This window comes from Sceloporus occidentalis, unplaced genomic scaffold (genome assembly GCF_023333645.1).
Source record: "Sceloporus occidentalis isolate IW3139 unplaced genomic scaffold, rSceOcc1.0.p SCAF_13, whole genome shotgun sequence".
Classification (NCBI taxonomy): Eukaryota; Metazoa; Chordata; class Lepidosauria; order Squamata; family Phrynosomatidae; genus Sceloporus; species Sceloporus occidentalis.
The window spans coordinates 1,440,480-1,461,648 of NW_028316993.1; the positions used below are offsets into that span (position 1 = coordinate 1,440,480).

A 21,169-nucleotide genomic window follows, 5' to 3' on the forward strand; every position below is an offset into this window, starting at 1 on the left:
GTGTTGAAATGCCACCATATTAGTGTGCATGCACACACTGGCCCCAGGCAACCTGTTGTTCACCTGAGAGGCTCATGCCTATCTCCCTACCCCCATTCCTCCGCTGTGAGAAGTTGGCCAAGGCCTGGCGGAGAGGGTGACTCATAAAAGAGCAGCTGACTCTGCTGGAGATAAGGGAAAAGAGATAAGAAGGCAACAGAAACCCCTATAGAAGCCAGCTGGCTCAAGCCTTCTTGCCTGAAGCCTCAGAAGGCTTCCTTCTCAGTGGATTCTGACATTGAGCAAACTGGGTACCTCTGGGAACATGCAAAGCGCTCTCATTGCTGAGTTGCAGCGGTTACCCCCTTCTCCAAATCTTCAGCAAGATCTTTTTTGGAATGATAAATTTACAGCGCTTTATAAATAAAGGTTAATAATAATAATAATGATGATGGCTCCTGGTTGTCATCTCAGGCTGTGATGGGAGTTGTAGTCCAAAATAACTTTCAGATTTTGTATTCCAACCAATCCCCTTTTATTGCAATGTGATTACAGGAAGAATGGGAGAGGGATGTTCAGGTGGGATGCCCCACTATTTCCCATACTGGATATTTCTCCTTTTAGCTGAGTGTATGGTCTCTGGCAGCCGCTTCTACAGAGTGTCAGATGTCTGTCTGATCAATAGTCCTATCTGGTCTTGGAAGCTAAGAAGGGCAAGTCCTGGTGGTACTTCAGTGGGAGACCACTAAGGAATACCAGGCTGTATTTCATAGGAAGGGACTGGCAATCTACCTCTGGATATACCTTGCTTAAGAAAACCCTTAGCCAGTGTGGCATAGTGGTTTGAGCACTGGACTAAGACTCTAGAGACCAGGGTTTGAATCTCTCTCGGCCACAAAAACCTACTGGATGACCTTGGGCAAGTCATGCTCTCTCAGCCTCAGAGGATGGCAGTGGCAAGCGCCCTCTGAAGAAACATGCCAAGAAAACCCTGTCATAGGTTTGCCTTAGGGTTGCCATAAGTCGGAAATGACTCGACGACATGCAAACACACACAACACAAGAAAACCCTAGGAAATGAATGGGATCGGCATAAATCAACAGGTGACTTGAAGGTGCATGTGGACATGCAATGGGGAAGGAAAAGGGCAGGGAGTCCTTTGCAAAATGAAATGGCACAGTTGCCACCTGCAAAGTCTTTTTGGGGTTGTGCCGCCCTCACCCTGTCCAGTTGTATCAAGAAATGTGGGCAGAGAGGTGACAAATGTTGCATCTGGTGGTATTTGGTTCTTACCAAGTACTAGCCTGGGTCTATGGCCTGGAATTTCACCAAAAAGTATATTTCAGTCACTTCCTTTCTGCCCTTGCAGGCAGATTGCATCCAAGATGTGGCTGCCTTGGATACGCGCCTGTGTCCTTGCCCAGAGTTGGTTTCAACCTGAGGAAAGGAGGAGCCGGGAAATGAAGCACACCTAACCCAGTGCCTTGAACCCAGGTGCTCTGCCTCCTCCCTGCCTCTTTTACACCTTGCTTGGGACTTTCCACAGCCTTTGCTCCAGGTCTTTCTGCACTCCACCTTAGGAGGAGGAAAGGCTAAAGGTTGGGCTGGAGATTATTTTGCAGCCAGCTGAGAAGAGCACCTTTGCCTGCCCTTCCATCTTCTCCGCTTTCTCCTCCTATGCCCAAGATTTCTGGAATACATAGCCTGGGTGGCTCCCTTTGTTTTAAGCAGGGGTTCAAAGCGACGGAGTGCCCTGCCTGACAAAAGCAGCAACACAAAGGGTAAAGGGCAAGATGCTGGTGCCAGGAGCATCAGGGGGACTTTGCACTATGGGTTGCGCCAATGGGGCACAGAGTCACTAGGGACGGGATTGCTCCCCCATCCTTATCCTGTCATTAACCCATCAGTGGCTGTGATAGTGCGAAAGGCTTTCAAATCGTAGTGCTGATCCCGCCATTAAAGTGGCATTGCCATAACGCAAACTTTCATTAATGCAAAACGCCAATCAATGTCACTTTAATGATGAGATTTGCAGGATGTCATCTAAAATCTTTTGCGCGATTGCCGTCATTCACGCTTCCTGGATGGGTTAATGATGGGATCTGCGTGACGTCATCTGAAAGCCCTTTTCACAATCATGCGGGGGACAAGGATGGGATATCCCGCATGTGATAATCTCCTTAGTGGTTTGGAGAACCAGGATTCCTAGGTGGTTCTCCCTCTGTCCCTGCAAAGTGTGGGGCTGGCAGGCACTTTGCCTCTCCACACCCAGCTGGCAGGATCCAACTTGATGCGGAGGAGGAAGTGCCCAGCTGCACCCTGCCCCTGAGCGCCAGCAACCGGGGCTGTTTGCTTGGCAGGGACAGGCTGTTCTTGCCGGAGCCGGCTCTGTTCTTCTCTCCGGGCCCAGCCTCACCCTGCCCGGCCCCTCCTGCTTGCAAGGGCCTGCAAAGAGAAGTGGTGGGGAGTGCAAATCTCCGATGATGGGTGCTTGTAGGGCAAAGAATGCAGCAGGGTGTCTTCTGCATCACCTGGCTGGGTGGAGGAGCAAGACTGGGTTAAGGGGAAAGGAACGCTGGGAACACAGGTCACCATTGCTTGGGTCTGTTTTCAGTGTTTCAGTGGACCTCCTCCTTCCACCTGTACACTGAATTATTTGGAAAACTTTTGTAACCGGCAGCTTAGCTCAGCTTAGCCGCTTACTGAGCAACAAGGAATGTAGAGGGGAAGGAATCTACCACTCGCTCAGCTCCGAGTTACATCTATCTGTTGGAGTTAGTTAGCCCCCCCTTATCCACCAAATTTTTATCCATGGCTTGAAAATACTTTTAAAATCTAAAAATCCCCATAGGCAAACCTTGATTTCCCCCTTTTATATAAGTGAACCCATTTTACTATGCCATAATATTTAATGGGACTTGAGCATCCGCAGATTTTGGTACCCGCGAGGGTCCTGAAACCAAACCTCAGCCGTTACCAATGACTCACTGTATTTTGCCTCTATCTGTTGGAGTTATTTTGCCATGCCTTGTGCCTTCCAACCATCCTAATTTGGCGGGGACAGTCCCAACTAATCCTCTGTCGTCACATGTTTTTCAACTATCCACAGACTTTTTATCCAGAGAAAAGTTGAAAACACTTATAAAAGACACCATTTTACTATGCCATTGTGTTTAATGGGACTTGAGAGCATCCATAGATTTTGTAATCCACAGGAAGACCTGGAACCAAACCCAGCAGATAGCAAGGGCCCACTGTATTTAAAATGTCCCAGATTCTCTCTTCTCCTACTTTCCCCCTTGGTCCTCAGCTTTCTTCTGTTGCTGCAAACTGAGTTAAAAGTGCAAAAGGAGGAGGGGAAATAAGTGAAACTTTGCCCTTTCCAAAAGTCTCAGGCAAAAGCAAACTGTTGCAGCTTCTCCTAAGAAAACCTTATGAAATTAACAGGGCCACCTTAAATTGACAAGTGACTTGAAGGTAGGTGACATGCGTGCACATGCATGCGCACAGGGTTGTCAAAAGTGAGAGTCGACTCGAAGGTGGGTAGTAACAACAATATGTGCGCACAAACACATCACAGCTCCTCTTCTGGGCATGCATCCTGCAAAGCTCTTAGCATTCAAAGGTTGAGTTGATCCTCTTTGGCCATCTTTCTGCAAAGGGCTGTTGGCAAGGAAAGGGCAGCAGATGCTGGGTGGGTTGGCGCAGGGAACTGGCATCATAGTGAGATGGTGAATCTCCAGTGCTTCCTTCCAAGAGTCGTTTCCCCTGCTAATGTGGGCTGAGTCCTGTCCTGCCAGCCACCCGGGTCCGACATCCTCCAGACCAACCGCTGCCCATATCGGGCTGGCTGCTTTGCCAGCTCCCTTACAAGTTCTAGAGAAAAGGATTAGCTGTTCTTTCTGTGGTGCCAGGCATTGGCTTGGTCAGGCCTTTTCCTTGTGACTGAATTGGCAAGAGCAACTAAGGAGGCCCTTTGCTTCTTACTGGTCACAGAGTCACCTGCTAGGGCTTCTGGGCTTCTGAGTACAGACCAGGAATCGGGGGCAAGCTCCAGGTTTGGAAATGCTCCCTGAACCATCTGAGCCAGAGATGCAGCTGCAAACCAAGTTCATCTGCAAGAGTCTATTAAGAATACAGTCAGCCCTCTCTGTGCATAGAATCTTTATCTATGGCTTCAACCATCCATGGTTTGAATATATATATATATATATATATATATATATATATATGGAGAGAGAGAGAGAGAGAGAGAGAGTGTCAGCCCTCCCTAGGAGCTGCATCTGCACTGCAGAAATAAACCAGTTTGACACCACTTTAACTGCCACAGCTCAATACCATGGTATTCTGGGAAATGTAGTTTGCTTGGCACCAGACAGAGAAAGCGGAATGTATCTCACAAAGTTACACTTCCCAGAATTCCATAGCATTGAGCCACGGCAGTTAAAGCAATGTCAGACTCAGGGGGAAACCTGTCTTTAGCACAAAGGAGGACAAGGCACTGCAAAAATGTAGGACACTCCAGGAGGAAAGAAAAAGTAGAACATTATCAAATAAAAACCTAAAAAAAGGTACTAACAGAAATACAAAATCATGCTTCTTAGTCATGCTCAGAATGGAGGACATCTTGGAATCCCTCCAGAAGGCTGAAATGTAGGACATGTACTGGAAAAGGAGGACAGCTGCCTCAAATTACTGGATTTATTTCTGCAGTGTGGATGCAGCCTTTAAAAGTTACACTCTTTTGCCTCTCACAGTGCTATTCCGGCATTAGGGCGCTAGAGGGAGCCGTTGCAACGCAATCAATGGAAGGACTGGAGGAAGGAAGCCGAGGCTGGGCGTGTCTGCTGCGTGTGACGTCATACTAAACGCGACGCGGCGGGGGAGACAAAACCGCGACAAACCCGGAAGTGTCCCTTTTTTCAGGCCGCCGCCATATTGGCCGGGTCCCTGGGCGCCGCCATGTTGTGAGTCTCTTTCTCAGCAGCAGCTGCTTCAGCCAGAGAAGGAAGGAAGGAAGGAAGGAAGGAAGGAGAGAAGAGAAAAAGGAGGAGAGGGAAGAGGAGAGGGCCAGCCATGTCTGAGACCTATGGTAAAAGAAAAGGAAACGCCTGCTTTAAATGTAGAGAGCCAGGAGGGCGGTGCGGGGCTTAATGCCTCTGGGGACCTGGGTTCGAATCCTGCCTCAGCCATGGAAACCCAATGGGTGGCAAGTCACACTCTCTCAGCCTCAGAGGGGCTGAGAGGGTTGCCTTAGGGTCGCCATAAATTGGGAATGACTTGAAGGCACACAACAACAACAACAACAATAACAACAAATCCTAAATCTGTGTTTATAGTTTAAGAAATTGACTGAGGGGGGGTCTTTCCTTTTGCTTAATGATTGGGGCTGATAGATTTTAGGGGGGGTATGTGGATTGTTTTAATACTGAAAACATTTTAATCCTATTTTAATGCTTGGTGGTATGTTGTTATAGTTATTATTATTATTATTATTATTATTGGTGTTTGCTTTTTTGTTTTAAATTGGGAGCTGCTTTGAGCCCCATGGTTGTTTTTTTTGGGGGGGCAGGATATAAAATGTAATGGCAAACGTGAAGTCGAAGGTTTTAGTGGCCGGCTTCCATAGTTTATTGTGGGGCTTTTGGGGCTCTGTGGCCATGTTTTAGAAGAGTTTATTCCTGACGTTTCACCAGCATCTGTGGCTTTGGCATCTTCAGAAGATGCTGGCATGGAAGAGAGTGGGGTATATAACACACACACACACACACATACACCCAGGGTCACACAGTGTGTGTGTATAGATACACACACACACACCACCCTCTTCCCTGCCAGCATTCTTTGAAGATGCCATCCACAGATGCTGGCAAAACATCAGGAATAAACTCCTCCAAAACATGGTCACGCAGCCTGAAAAGCCCACAAAAAACTATATTGGCAAACCTCCTTTGAAGGATTCAAAGACATAGCCGCCTTCAGTTTGTGGCATCAGAGATGTAGGATCATCATAGCGCCTTTGAGACGAACTGAAAGAAAGCTTTCCTAGACTAATGTCTACTTCTTCAGATGTGTATGGAGAAATATTAGATGACTATTTCTCCTTTGGAGAAATCTTGCCCAGCAAACCCGGTGATGGGTTTGAATCCTGGCTCGGCCGTGGAAAACCCACTGAGCGACTCTTTGCAAGCAACACTCTCTCAGCCTCGGAGGATGGCACCCCATGACAGGTTCGCTGTAGGGTTGCTATGAGTCAGAAAGTGCTTTTATCACTTGCTTTTAAGGTGCGTTTCAAAGCAATTCTGGAAGGGCAAGCTGTCACTGCCTTGCAGGAGTGCATCCTCTATGCTTGCCTAGATAAGTCCTTGCTTTCCCCAAAGTAACGTGTGGCAACGCCTGCTTTCTTCTTTCCCCCTCCATGCTCCTGGAGGTGATTGGTTGGCTTCTCCAAAGGCCCATCATTGAGGCTGAATGGGAAACAAACCCCAAACAAGTCCCTGGCCGCTTTCCATTAAAACACACACTCACACAGACTCTGTTTCACTGCTTTGCACTGAACAACCCTGTTGTGTGGCCTCATGTCCTGCAAACAGGACTTGAAGGATGGCTACTGGGTGAGTGTGTTCAAAGCCATTCCGACTCTTGTCCTGAGTTGAAGAAGGCAGGATGAGGAAACTTAGATGATAATTATATCCTGTTTGCGCAGGAAATATTTTACACACTAATCATCCTTATTATATTCCATTAAGCCACATTTTTTCCAAGTAAGAGAAGCCAATAGAGGCTTCAGATCACGGGAAATCCTGTTGAAGCTAATACCAGGATACATCGTGTTATTTATTGGTGATCGCCTGATAATTATACCCTTATTATTGGCACGGTAGGTGAGTTAGATCCAGCGGAGGTGTAATTGTTCCATGGCAGATAAGGGCCTTAGCTAAATGTCTACCAACTACACCAGTCCCAAACCAGTTTCCTATAGGGCATCTGTGGGAGGAAACTGGGAATTCTGCAGTAGCAAATGGCTAGGATGACCATTACCAAGGATTTGCAATGTAAAATTGTGCGCAATGAGGCAGAAGTATTGCTTGCAGACCACTTATACTATCATACAGTTGCAGAGCTGGAAGGGATATCTAGTTCAGCCCACTGTTAATAGTGGGAATCTTTCATGGGATGACAGTGATTTTGGGGTAAGAGCATGGATAAAAACAATTTTTAGTGTCTTAACCCCGCAGGAGACAAGATTAAATAGTGAACATGGTTACTGCAGCACATGTTGTGCAAATCTGCCCCTTTAAATTTGTGAGTTAGTATCCAGACCTGTGGCTATTTAAACTAAATCGTCACAGGTTGAAGGTACGCCGTCAACAGACGCAAACCTTAAAAATGAATATTCAGTTGGCTTTATCCTCATCATCCGGTGGAAAGTGGAGGGTGTGGCACCTTCAAGTATGTGAGGATGTTCAAAATAGAAACGTATGTGCAATGTGGGACAGTCCTACAATCACACAAATGTTGGTGCTACAGATAACCTAAGTGTTGGTTGTCAAAGTGCCACTGCAGTATATTTTAGGGATAAGTATTTTAGGTACAAGTCCTTTGATGGAGGTGCTTTTACTTGACATAACAAAAGTCCTGGAATAATAAGTTAGTTCTTGCACATTCCAAATAAAATTGGATCTCTTACAGCAAAATACATGGGTTCTGTATATGTTTCACAGACCAGAACCAACCTTGATACAAAAGAAGAGGACTAGAAAAGCAGGTATGGAAGAATGTAGACTAAGGGATGTCGAAGAAGCAAATGACTTGGGCTGTGATCTCCTGGGATGTCTGTAAAAGCGAAGTGATGATTTTAAAATCCTCATTCTTGTTGCCTTTGTGTTTCGAGAGCACAAAATATTTCCCTAGCTTGCATTGCTTCCTTGCCTCCCACGTAGCTTTGCAGCAACAGCTCCTCAAATATTTTCCTAAGAAACAAAGGAGGAAAATAAATCTTGGGCTGGAGTTAGTTTTATTGAACAATGCCATTCTTATCTTAAACTCTGGGGGTGGTGATGCTTTCAGGGTGTGTTTGTTTCCGTACAAACTAGATTAGTGCTTGCGAGTTACTGTCTGCTTTTATAGCTAGGCTGGAAAGCTTTTATATCCATACCCTGGAGCAGTGTGTGCGTGTGTATGAATTTCTGTTGTGTACAAACCATTCCGGAGAGAGGATTTATATCTGCGCAGGACTGTTCATATTGATCCTGGTACTGAGGCAGTCATGTTTTGAACAGTTTGGGTGCTAATGTGTGGTGTGTGAAAACCATCTCTATCAAAAAGATCTTCTCTAAGAGGAAAGAGGAGACAGGCATGTTTGGTAGTGTGTCATACATGATCCAAACTTGTCTGATCCCTGGCTTGGAGAACATTGCCTCGGAATATACTGTGAACATGTGTCTAAAATATACATTCTTGGTATCACATTCATATAATATAACACCTGCCCAGTTCATTTGCCCTTTAAATGTTCCCCCACTTGTGTTTTTATATATTGTGTTTTTAGTCCTCTTCATGCAACTGGCAAAATTGGCTCTGCCCTGTGAACACTGTCTAAATAAGCTAGCCCAGTGATGGCGAACGTTTTAGAGACTGAGTGCCCAAACTGCAACCCAAAACCCACTTATTTATCGCAAAGTGCCACGTCCCTCTGGCTTTCTAGTAACAAACTCTGTGCTGGGGTGATGGCGTGTGTGCCCACAGAGAGGGCTCTTAGTGCCACCTCTGGCACTAGTGCCATAGGTTCACCTCCATTGAGCTAGCCTGACTTGAAGGTGCCACAGAGCTCTGTTTATGATTTATTTAGATATGTAGACTTTGCTCTTTGGCCACAAAGCCTGAACACCAAGAAATTCTCAGGCTCTGTTTAGCACTGTCAAGGACCCAGCACTTGGTGACTTGGCACATTGGATGGCAGGGTGAGGTGGTCCATCTTGGAAAACAGAATGAGGACCTCCAGTTGTCAATTTGTGACATTATTATCTTTTTTACCAGTGGCTTTATGTTTCATTTTGGATACTTTGGTCTCCAAATGTCTGGAGCCATCTTTGTTTTTAGTCATACTGCTGTACATTTCAGCCTTCACTAGTCCAGGATGCTGTTCATCTCCAAGGTGTTTTCTCTTGCTTTTCCCCCTCCCTGCTTTCTAAAGTTCTTGTCATCATGGTGTTGTTTCTTGGTCTCCTTCCAGATTTCCTCTTCAAATTCCTGGTAATTGGAAGTGCCGGAACCGGGAAGTCCTGCCTCCTCCATCAGTTCATTGAGAACAAATGTGAGTGGGTTTATTTTGCCTGTAACAAATGCTATGCTACGGGCAGTATATAAGAAGTTAAAAATAGAAAGCGGTACAACGGAAACAATGTGAAGTACAATCTGAACAAAACCATGATAAAAATAAGGTGGAGGGGAAGCATTGCCAAGAGTTATAGTTGTAACTTTAAATGGGGTTGTTGTTTGTGAAATGGCACTAGAAAAATGCCATCTTTAGAGCCCACTTACAAGCAGGTAAAGTGAGATCTCTGGAGAGTACCATCCTAGAGATAATTGGACAGGATGGATTCCACAGCAGGAAAAAGCCCTTTCCCTCCTTCCTCTACTGAACCTCTGTCAGTGGAGAGATGTTTTCTGCCTGGTTCCTGCATGAACAGAGTGTTCTCTGTGTTCTCGTAATGCATCTGTTCATTTTATTTTGAAACAGTGCCCATACGATACTCTTACTTTCAGGGGAGGAGACAGAGGTATGTCTGTATCTCAAGGAAGAAAATGTGTAGCATAGGCCAACCTCTTAACTTGTTCAGAGTCACAACAAAAATGTTAGGCAGCACCAAGGTGGGAATGATGGGAATGTTATTTGTCTGGATTTCAGCAAAGCATTTGATCAGATAATAGAATCATAGAGACGTTAAGGGCCATCTAGTCCAACCCCCTGCTATGCAGGAACACAGAATCAAAACACCTGACTATCCAGCCTCTGTTTAAAAACCTCCAAAGAAGGAGACTCCACCACACTTGGAGGGAGTGTATTCCACTCTTACTGTCAGGATGTTCCTCCTAATGTTGAAGTGGCCCCCCTATAATATTTTGATTAGCAAACTGATTAATGGGAGTAGATATGAACACTGTCAGATGATCCATAGTTTTTTGGAACATGATGCTCAAATAGTCATCATCAGTGATTGTGCTTCAAACTGGAAAGAGGTCTCGAGTGGAGTGCCTCAGGTTTCTGTCCTAAGGCCATTACTTGTCAACATTGTTATCAGTGACTTAGATAGTAGGTTGGAGAGAATCCTTATCAAATGTGCAGATGACACAACACTGGGAGGGATAGCTAATACATTGGAAGATGGGAACAGAATTAAAAAGGACTTAAATATAATAATAATAATAATAATAATAATAATAATAATAGTTTATTTATATTTTCCCACCTCTCCCAGGTGAATTGAGGCAGGATTACAGTTCATAAATAAACAAAAGATTAGGCAGAAGCAACCTCTTGACACTAAGAGCAGTTCAACAGTTGAACCAATTGCCTAGAAAGGTGGTGGGGTCTCCTCCTCTGGATGTCTTCAAAAATGGGCTGGATAGTTGCTTGCTGGGATGCTGTAGCTGGAGATCTTGCGCTGAGCAGCAGGTTGGACTTGATGTTACATGAGGCCCCTTCCAGCTCTGATTCTGTGATGGCTTCTGGGCCTCAGTGTCTCCTATAATACCGAAAAAAGTTGTGGGAAGAAGTTCCCTTTTATGTGATGGACCGCCCCCCAAAACAACACTAATTCAATCAACTAACCTGACCCTGATTTAATTGATTTGTATGATATTTTCCCTTTGTTCAGAGTGGCTTGTCTAAAATAATATAATTAATAGAATGTCACCTTAAAAAAAAAGCAGCAGTTTACACAATGAAAAATTTAAACGTTGCAGGAGCCATTAAAAAAGTCATTCAAATGGCTTCTCCGGTAGATGGATTTTCCAGAGGGCATATACAGCTCTTGATTCAGTCTGGGAAATTGTACTCCTGCTGCTGCTACTGACTGTGTTATGAAGTGAATGCATGCAGCAGAGGCTTGTGCTGTGACTTTGTCTTATCACTGGGCTCTGTTTTATGGCCCTAATGATAAACCTGTATAAATGCAGGGCTTGGGAGTGTGTGAACACTATCTCAGGAATCTTATCAACAGCCCTGGAAAGTACATTAATATTATTAATTCAAGAGCCCAGATGTGAAGCTGTGGCAAAAAGACTGAGAGCAGCCTGCTAAGGCCATTGTGTAGCTTCATAGTGAGATTTGTATGTTTACAGCTCAGAGACTGAGACAAAGGTCTGCTTGCACTTTACCAAATACACTTTTAAAGTCTGTTGTGTTTGTGACTTTGATTATCCTGTGTGGCCAGCGTTCCATGCTGCCCAAGGTGTCCCCATAATGAGGGGGTGGCAGTTGTAGTTCTCAGCAAAAGTCCATGTGTTTATCTGCTCGTTGGTCTCTTTACCACCCCCTGAACCAATATATATTGTCTTGTTTTACACTGAAGCATAAGGCAGATGGAAGGAAAGGGAGTTCCCCTTTTCTGCAATAAAAACAGGTCCTTTTTACAGAACACTCAAAGCTGTTACATGAAGTGAATTGGTGATGGAAGGATAGGTCCCCCTCCACCCACTTCCTTCCTGTGCTGCAACAGTGTAAAAGAGCCACACAGGATGCTTTCCTTAGGTGCTGCACTGCAGTTGTACCTTGAAGCTATCCTCGCTTCTTTTTCGTCCTGGCACTTACATTCATCTGCCTGCTGTGCCATTGCCCCATTAGCCCTAAATCAAATGTTTGTGATGGTTAATAACTCTCAAGTTAAAACATTGGTAGAACAATTCTTTGCTTCCTTTGCAATGGCTTGGGACTTAGGGTTCCTGAACTGTTGTGTTTTTGTGGGGATTTTAAAGACTTTCTCTGGCTGACTGCTTTGTGCCCTTTGTCCAATCCTCATTTATCTTTTGTGATTTTTCTCTGTGTTTATACAGTCAAGCAGGATTCTAATCACACAATTGGGGTGGAGTTTGGATCAAAGGTTGTGAACGTTGGTGGCAAAACAGTGAAGCTCCAGATCTGGGATACAGCTGGGCAAGAGCGGTTTAGGTAAGGGAAAGATTCCATGTTGAACTTAGTGGCATCTCAGTGATGATTGGTTGTTTTTCAAGCTCTCAAGAAGGTTCAACAGGTGAAGGGTGTCTTATTCTTATGGGCTGGCATCCTGTTAGTGACATCTGCAAATATATGCCTACCTTACACTTGTGCTTAATTTGTTTTGCCTAGTGTTGATATTCTCTCCTACCCTTCAAAAGGAACAAATCACTCCATTCCTGGAGGTCCAGTTTTCCTGTGACAGTCTCCCTTAATAGTTCTGTGGATGAGATTATTACAATTTACATCATTAAATTATTCAGCAATTTTTCCCCTTCTGCCATTGATTTCTGCTATAAACAGATTGCACTAAATTTTTGTATATAGTGGCTTCCCTTTGCTTGCAGTTCTGCCCCTTGTCCATGCATAATATTTCATAAAAGGTCATAGGACGAAGGTAGTTTCCTTATGAGTGGGAATTTCTTTGGTGGGCAAAAGGCAGCTCCAGATGTTGTTGGACATCAGCCCCTTCATCTCTACCCAGCATAGCCAGTGGTGAAGAGGGCTGGGAGATGCAGGCCAACGACATCTGAAGGGTTGCCTACCCCTGTTGTATGTTTCTTTGCTTTTGAACACAGATTCCCTAGTCTGTTGCTTTCTTGATGTGCTGGACTAAACCTCCCACACTCACAGAGCCAGCATATCTAATACTGGCTGTGGGATTGCGGGAGTCGTAGTCCAACCTATTGTGGTTGTGGGATTTGGGAGTTGTAGTCCAGTTCATGGTGGCTGTGGGGTTGTCAGAGTTCTGTTTCAACACATAAGAATGGAGAAGGCAGTTGAATGGGATTGTAGACTACAAATCAAGAATTCCCTGAATTCTGCTTTTGATGCCCATGTGAGACTTCAATCTCTTTCCCTTTAGGTCAGTAACAAGAAGCTATTACCGGGGAGCAGCGGGAGCTCTCTTGGTCTATGACATCACCAGGTGAGTCCCTTCATTTGTATCTTTTCATCTGGAGGCCAGAAGGAATCGTTGGGATAGATATGGATCTGTTCCAAGTCTCAAGGGCTAAATTGTTATCTTTGGAGATCCAGGAGAAGGATCCCCAAACGGCCTCTGGGGTAGGGATCTTAGTGAGCATTTACTTGATTGTTGAGATGTGGGGTGTTTGTTTGACACCTAGGACAGGGAGGGCAATTTCATAGGTCTGGGGCACAGTTTTCTGTCTCTGGGACCTCCCATGGGCTCTACAGAGTGCCCCAGATATCAGAAAATGAATTTAAAAAATTCCAAAGTATCTAGAAGTCCATTATGAGAAATGAGTAATTGTTAATGTTAAACAGTGCAGGGAGATGCTGTGCTTCATTTAAAAAACAAATCACTATTCCTGCAGGCTTCCAAGAAAGGGAGTTCACCATTTTGTTTTTTGCCAGATGAGGGGTAGTCAGGGGGCAGGTGCTGGTGCTGCCAAAATAGCCCTAAGGGGTGCAGACAGACCCAGGACTGCACTTTATCCATTCTGAATATAGGGGAATGGGGGACTTCTCCATGGCACTGGAGCGGAGAAGGCTGGATACTGTCCTACAAGCTTGCTTGGGTAGAAGATAGAAGCATCTCTTTGTCCTCTTTCCTTTTTGTCTGTCTGAAAAAGCCCTCTCCCCATTTTTGTCCTGCAGCAGAGAGACATACAATGCCTTGACCAACTGGTTAACAGATGCCCGGACTCTGGCCAGCCCCAACATAGTCATTATTCTCTGTGGCAACAAGAAAGATCTGGATGCTGATCGGGAAGTCACATTTTTGGAAGCTTCACGTTTTGCTCAGGAGAATGGTAACCTCTGCAAGGGGATGGCTGTGCTGGGAAGCAGGGGTGGGGAAAGGGTACTGCCTTTGCATACTGACCATTTAGTTCAGGCAACTGCTTTCTCCACCACCCAGTCCTTGAACTGGGCTTCACTGTTCCTCCCAGATGGCAAAACAACTGTTTCTCTGGTGCCAAATAGAGTTGCTTTTTGAGGTGTGCTTGTGTACATTGTGTTCTTCTTGTACACCACCGTGTGGTGGCAGAAGTGGGATTGGAGTACTGTTGTTGCATATCCAGCAGGGGTTGCTAAAGTGTTATCACATGGCTTTGGAGCTGAAGACATACTCTCTCTCATGCCTTCATTCTCTCTTTCAACTCATAGGAGGCCCCTTGCCTGCTTAATTATTATGCCTGTTGACCGGTTAATGAGTAATAGTTTTTTGTGCCTTTTTCTTTGATCACATGCAAACCTCATGAGGCAACTAACTGTCAATCTTGGGAGGAAGAAGGGGTAGTGGGAGAATGGAAGGAGGAGGTAGTGAGTCCTGGAATGATCCTGGAATTGTGCTTACTGAACAAATTATCCCAGCCACTTTTCTCAGAGCCTTCTATGAACAAGTTTTCATTTTGAAGCTGGGAGGAGAGAACTTTTGCACCACTCCCTCCTTTCCTTGAACTCGCATGACTGCACAAAACAAATTGATTCTGTGTCCTTTCTCCCCCCTCCAACCTGGCAGAGTTAATGTTTCTCGAGACCAGCGCCTTGACTGGGGAGAATGTAGAAGAAGCTTTCTTAAAATGTGCCCGGACTATACTGAACAAAATTGAATCAGGTGCGTCTGGTTCCTTTTCTTATCTAAGAAAACGCCCCCTTCCCCGACCAAGTTTGAGTGAAAATAGTTTTGCCCTGTAACATTGATAACCCCAAAGTATGTGGGGCTTTGTGTCCATGAAGACAGTTCCTGATGTTTCTTGACAGAACAAAACCGCAAAATGTCAGTGGCACATATGAGATAACTGATAGAAGAACATCTTTTCCCTCAAGTTATTTTTTGACATGTCATGAGGAGACAGTTCTTGTAGAGAATGAATTTTTTGACAGTGATACAGCCTTTGTCTTCTAACATTGCTTTCTAGAGTTGATTTTCTATGACTGTACTATAATGCCACTAGTGATGTATGTAGGATACAAAAATGTGTTCACCTGTGCTGGTGAAGGGTGTTATTCTTTGGGTATAACACTGAACACATCCGGCCAGGTTGGCTTTTGGAAGCTGAGCAGATTTGGCATTGTTAGTATTTAACTACCTGGAGAAGATTTTGGAATAATTGGTACTGAAGATTATGATTAATATATAAACAACATGTATTTATTTGGAAGACAATTTATATTTATGCTGATTGACAGGGATAAGGTTCGTGACTTTATGATTTGCGAAGGGGAGGGATAGAGGGAGAAGGAAAAAAAATAAATTACAATAATTGTATTGGAAGAAGAATTTATTGTTTGTGTCAAGATTAATATTGTTAAAAATAAAAAAGAGAAAAAAATAACTAGGGATCCAGCTATAGAGGTTGGGAAGAACCTTGCCTAAAATCATACTATGCTTGTGACTATCTCTTTCTTGCTAACCTTCCAGGTGAACTTGATCCAGAGCGGATGGGCTCAGGCATCCAGTACGGGGATGCTTCCCTGAGGCAACTGCGGCAACCGCGAGGGACCCAAGCACAGACCCGACAGCAATGCAACTGCTAGAGCCAAAATTCAAGCACGCTGAAAACTGTCTTGCAAGGTAAACCTGGGTAGGGATGTAATGGGGAGAATGCTGTAGCCAAGGCATGTGATGTTTTTGGGAGTCTTATGGCAACCTTGCCAGGATGGTGTGGTGGTTAGTTCTGACCATGTGCCAAGCATTATGTGCATAGTGAAAGCTGGAAAACAAAATGGAGGCTGGCGTTCATCTTCTGTGAGAGGGTAACCCATAGGAACTGGGAACTCTCTTCCACAGCTTTCTTACAAGAACTTTAAAAACAGAACTATGTGGTTGTGAATTGACAGGTATGGGCATGCTAAAGGATTGGGAAAAGAGGAAGGAAGGGAGACCACTGCAATCCCTTCCTTTTTCTGAGTCCATCTCAAGTGTTGCTGTTGTTGTGCTGCTCCCAGTCTCCTTTTTGATCCACTTCTCCTCACTATTATACCACTCCAAACACATCTGATCACATCTCAGTTTAGAACAACCATGCTCCTCCAGGGAAACCATCACTGCACCTAGAAAGTTATCACAGCAAGGTTTAAATCTGTCTCCACATATGTGCTAGTTTTAAAGAAATCTATTGAGGGAAGAGGCCATTTCTTATGAGCCCCTAGGTTCAATCCCTGATAGAAGGATCACTCATAACTAGCTGGGGAAGTCCTGAGACTGTCAGTTGATACTGTAATATTTATTGACAGTTGGATGGACCATTGGTTCTGGATTGGGAAAAACAGTGTTGTACAGCATGTTTTGTGGGTTGCTTGTGTATGGAGGATATGTGCATGGTGTATATTCAGTCATGTGAGCTTTCCATGCCCCCTTCCAGTCTGAAATAATACAGTCCATGACTAGGCCTACTGAGTGCATCAGTAAGAACTGCACTGTGGGCTGTTAAGGTGTTCTCTGATGGGCTCAGTAGGGCAGGGAAGAGCACACCATGTAAATCATTGGCATGAAGAGCATTACCTTGGGGTTTCTTCTCCTGGCTGTTGTTCTGAGTCCTTCTCCTCTCCCCTTCTCCTTTCTTTCTCTCTCACCCTCAGTGCTGGAATTCAGTTGCGCTGGACCCAGGGCTATATGAAGCACCTTCTTCCGTTCCATCACCCAGGACTATGGGTTTTGTTGGCTGAAGCCCTCTTGAACCATTCCAAGGAACCTGGCGCCGTCTCCATGCTGCCACCGCCCTCTCCTTCATTCTCGCCTCACGTCCTGAAGAGAAGAAGCTTTGCAAGTTCAGTTCTCAGACAGGCTTCCGTGCAGGAGGTGTGTGAGGGAGACTCTGGCTTTGGTCCACTTGGGCATCTTTTCCCAGATGAAGGCCAAGCCCTTCTGGCCCCCAGTGACTGTAATGGCTTTGAGGTCAAGGGGTGACAGTTTCACAAAAGATAGTGGGGGAGGATTGCTAGAAGAAATCTGAGCCTCTATCCTCTTCTGTATTCTATGACTGCTTTTGCTTGTTACAACAACAAAATATGTTTCTGGTTAGAGGGGGTGAGAAAGGGGTGCTTGTGGCACTTTGGAGATATTTAGTTTCTCTCTCCTCTCCCTCTTAAGCGTAAATCTTCATTCCATTGGCATGTTTTTTCCCCATTGCACATGAGAGCACATGGAACATCATAGGGGTTCTAGATGCCATGGAATGGGGGCTGCCCTTACGGCTATTTCTAAATATTCTGCCTTGGTAGCGAAACCAAATGACCCCTCTTCTCCTCCTTCATAGCATCTCTGGTGCTTGCCCTTCTAGTATGGGGTCCAGCCTAAATTATTGTTCACACCAGGTCCACTTTTGGTATGTGTTTGTGTGTGTTTCATTCTTCGGTGCCACCTCTCTGATAGCACCTCTTATGGTTTTTTTTTAAAGCCATAGGTTTGTACCTTTTCAGGGCACTTTCTCACCCTTCTCTCCCTCCCACCCATCCCCAATTTATCCCCCTTTCTTCTGCTGGGGCTGCAGCAAAGGAGCCAGGTCAAGGCTAAAAAAAGGCTGCCCATGAAGTGGTTGCATCCTCACCACTTTGTGAGTGGTGCCAGCTGAATGATAAATGACATTGTGTGCCTGCGTTTGTGTATGTGCTGAATCAGTGCAACTGTTTGCTGGATGTTCCTAGTTTGGTCTGACCACCTCTAATAAGGTGTCCAGAACTTCTGAGTAGGAAACATTGCCTATGTGATCATGTCTCTCATAATGGAGGAAGGAGGGGAGTGTTACATGTTTGTCCTTCCCTTGAGACTTTTACAGCCATCTGCTGGTGTTATCTTAGATTCCTGTTGGCTGTCAAGGGTGGCAACAAGCCCCAGCACTTTAAAACCTTTGACCAGGCAACCCTGAACTGCTTGTGAGTTTTTAAGGCCTAGGTGCTTAGAAAGTCCAGGGTTTTTTGGTGAGTTTTCAAGGCCCAGTTGTTTAAAAGGGTTTCTTCATCTTCAGAAACGTTCATCGCTTTGGCTTCCATCACGAGGGATGATTAAGAATTTCCCATGGCCCTTTCATTCTTTCTTTGAGACAGTTGCCTTCAGGTGGGGCTTCCTTTCTAAAAGGAAATCCAGTTTTCAGGCCTGTGTCCTTCAGATCTAGCTGTACAATTGGATCTGCCATTCATAGCCTTCCATAGTTAAGGGTGGATTGCCTGCATGGGAGCAGGAGGGGCTGGTGGTTTGGGTTATGGGGACTCTTTGGGAAGAATGTCAGTGAGATAAGTATTTCCCCTGCTAAGTGGGATTTTCCTTCTTGTCTAACAACCAGCTAAGGTGGCCTGTGATATCTCTTCCAAGTGTGGCTCCATTTTTGGCCAGTAGCTGCCACCATGGAACTTGTTTGTCTATCCAGTGTTGTGCACCAGAATGCCTTTATTTGAAAGCTTCTTTGCTGTGAGTTGATCTGTATTTTCACTGTGTCCTCTGGTGTTTAGCTTTTGAGTGTGTCCTGGGACATGACAGAGTGCCAGTTGTCACAATAAGTTTGGGTTCCTTCGGATGTGTTTACTGGGGAAAGGGGCACCATTGGGACATTTGACCTAAAGTAAAAGTGAAGTTGGGTGGCCAACTGGAGACTGGCACCTTCTAGTGTTTCGGTTTGATAATGGATGCTGAATATGATGGTAGATAATCCAGTGCCTCTAAGTACACTGCCCCCAGTCCCAGTTCCTAACTTTACTGATACTGGGTTGGAGGGATGGGAAAGTATATGATTTGCAGAGTAGGCTCTGCTTTTCTTGTATTCTGCTAGAATATTTTAGTCGGTACTTCTTGCATGCCTTATGAGACAAGATAGCAAGCTTTATTCTCCCTTTCTACCCCATCAAACATCTTCACATTACTTCCTTCATTCGAGCACTCCCCAAACATATCCAAGACGAAGGAATGAGAGGCAGCCTATTTTGGATGCTCTTTGTTGCTTTTTAAAAAGTGTAATGTTTAACTTTGTTATTTATTACTTCTATGACAGGGTAGAAGCCCACTGTCGCATTATCTGCTTTCCCTCCTCCAATCCCTCTACAAACAACCTCTCTCCCAATTTCTTGTAATCTCCTTTGAGGCTTGTCAAGGGATGGGCAGGGAGAATTTGGACATGGTTGCTTTTAATCTGGGGCTGAGCAGCTGACTGTTACGAAGCAGTTTATAACCGGGATTCCACCCCATCACCCCCTGTTGATTTTTTTTCCTCCCTGGATGCAAATATTCCCTCCAATTCAAGGCTGTGAATCCGATTCTCCTACATAAAGTGTTTTCTTTTGTTTTCTTTTCCAAACATGAGTGTGGCGGTGCATTTCTCCCCCCTCCTCCTCCTTTTTCTGGTGTTCTGTGGACGTGCTGGCCAAGCAACAGAATGGCAGGCAGGCTCTGAAGCCAAGGAGCATCCCATTCGCTCGCCACGTACACAAGTCTGCCTGTGTGACAACCTTAATGCGTGTCCCTGAGTGACGAAGATCCCAGTACATTCCTCAGCTTCCCATTCCAGAGTTCCACCTCCTCCCTTTAGGAACACACACATTATCTTCCAAACATACCTCCATTTCTGTCAGCCAGCCAGCCAGTCTGTCAAGTCACTTCTGGGAAACTCGCAAGTACAGCTTGAAGACAGCAGCCGTCTGTTTCTGTCCTGGATCTGACCAACTCTAGTCCAGGATCATGTTTCTCACACTAACCAAGCAGATGACCCAAAGAGAGAAGCCCAGCAACATCACCTTTATTCTTTTGTTCCCTAGGAGCTGATTTTCAAAGACACACTGCCTTTGTTTTTACTGGGAGTTAAGATATAGGAGCCTGGAGGCATGGTATAGTGGTTTGAGTATGGGACTAGGACTCCTGGAGACCAGGGTAAAAACCCTTGCTTAGCCAAGGCAAGCCACTGGGTGACCTTGGGCAAATCACACTCTCTCAGCCTCAGATGTATCCAAAGGAAAACCACCTGTGAATAAATCTTGCCAAGAAAACCCTGAGATAGGGCCACTGTATGTTTCTGCTGAATTAAAGGCACACGTCAGCAACAACAAAAATATAGTTGCCATGAGCAGTAGCTGTTTGACATGTCCAGTACCTTTTAAAACCTTTCTAACTTGGTGGCTATCATTACCAATGATTTTCACAGTTTACAACCTTTTCTGTTCTTCTGCTTGCTCTTCATTATGCTTGTTGTGAACATCCACCACTCAGTTTCCTTGGGTAACCTCCATTGGGTTCCAGTATTATGAAAACCAGAAAAACTCTCCCTCTATCCCTGTCCACACCAAAGCATAATTTTATACGCCTGTTATGTCTCCCTGCTCCCAACTCATCTTGTGTTTTTGTTTTAAATTTAAATTAAACATGGTCATCTTTCCCCCATTAAGAGATACACCTCCTTAGTCACCCTTTTCTGTAGATCTGTATCATAACCTTTTAAGGTTTAGTAACACTAATAGTGCTCTGTCTACATCAAAACAATTGCTTTTCCCCCTTTGGTCTTTTAAAAATCTTGGCAGGGCTTGGCTGCTCCTGAGAGGTCTGGTTTATCTTCATCCTGCGCTGCGAAGAGGCATCACTGTCTCCAAGGAGGGACTAAAGGATCTGAGTTCTAATCCAGTCTTCTGGTAAAGGCTGTGCATAGCATCTCCAATGTCCAAGGTTCTTAATGCCCAAGGCAATGTCTGTCCCCAAACTAAGGCTCTAGCAAAAGGGTGTATGCTGAGAGTCAGTGTGGTGTAGTAGTTTGAGTGATGGACTGTGACGCTGGAGACTAGGGTTCAAATCCTTGGTCAGCCATGTAAACTCATTGGGTGACCCTGGGAAAGCTACAGTGTCTCAGCCTCATGGCAAAGGTAAACCCCCTGTGAAGAAATGTACGAAGAAAACACCATGATAGGTTCTCTGTAGCGTCTCCAGAAGTTGGAAACAACATGAAGGCAGACAACAACAGCAATGTACAGTACAGTATGCACTCAAGAAAATTAAGTGACTCTGAGACTTGCATTCTGTCCTCTCCTACTGT

At 45.0% G+C, this 21,169-nt stretch overlaps 1 protein-coding gene across 1 annotated transcript; it reads left to right on the forward strand.

The window, feature by feature from the left end:
- Nucleotides 1–4,917: 4,917 nt before the first annotated feature.
- LOC149304501 (ras-related protein Rab-4B) lies at nucleotides 4,918–19,450 on the forward strand. Its single transcript, XM_089479353.1, has 8 exons — nucleotides 4,918–5,072; nucleotides 9,216–9,296; nucleotides 12,038–12,152; nucleotides 13,063–13,125; nucleotides 13,818–13,972; nucleotides 14,683–14,778; nucleotides 15,586–15,738; nucleotides 16,746–19,450. The coding sequence occupies exons 1-7, from the start codon at nucleotides 5,057–5,059 to the stop codon at nucleotides 15,699–15,701; spliced, it is 642 nt and encodes a 213-aa protein (XP_089335479.1). The 5' UTR covers nucleotides 4,918–5,056; the 3' UTR covers nucleotides 15,702–15,738; nucleotides 16,746–19,450.
- The last annotated feature ends 1,719 nt before the right edge of the window (nucleotides 19,451–21,169 follow it).

Excerpts from the sequence above, each read along its gene's own strand:
- LOC149304501 (XM_089479353.1), top strand. Across the intron at positions 9,297-12,037 it reads TCAGTTCATTGAGAACAAAT|TCAAGCAGGATTCTAATCAC; the intron begins GTGAGTGGGTTT and ends GTGTTTATACAG. Across the intron at positions 13,126-13,817 it reads TTGGTCTATGACATCACCAG|CAGAGAGACATACAATGCCT; the intron begins GTGAGTCCCTTC and ends TTTGTCCTGCAG.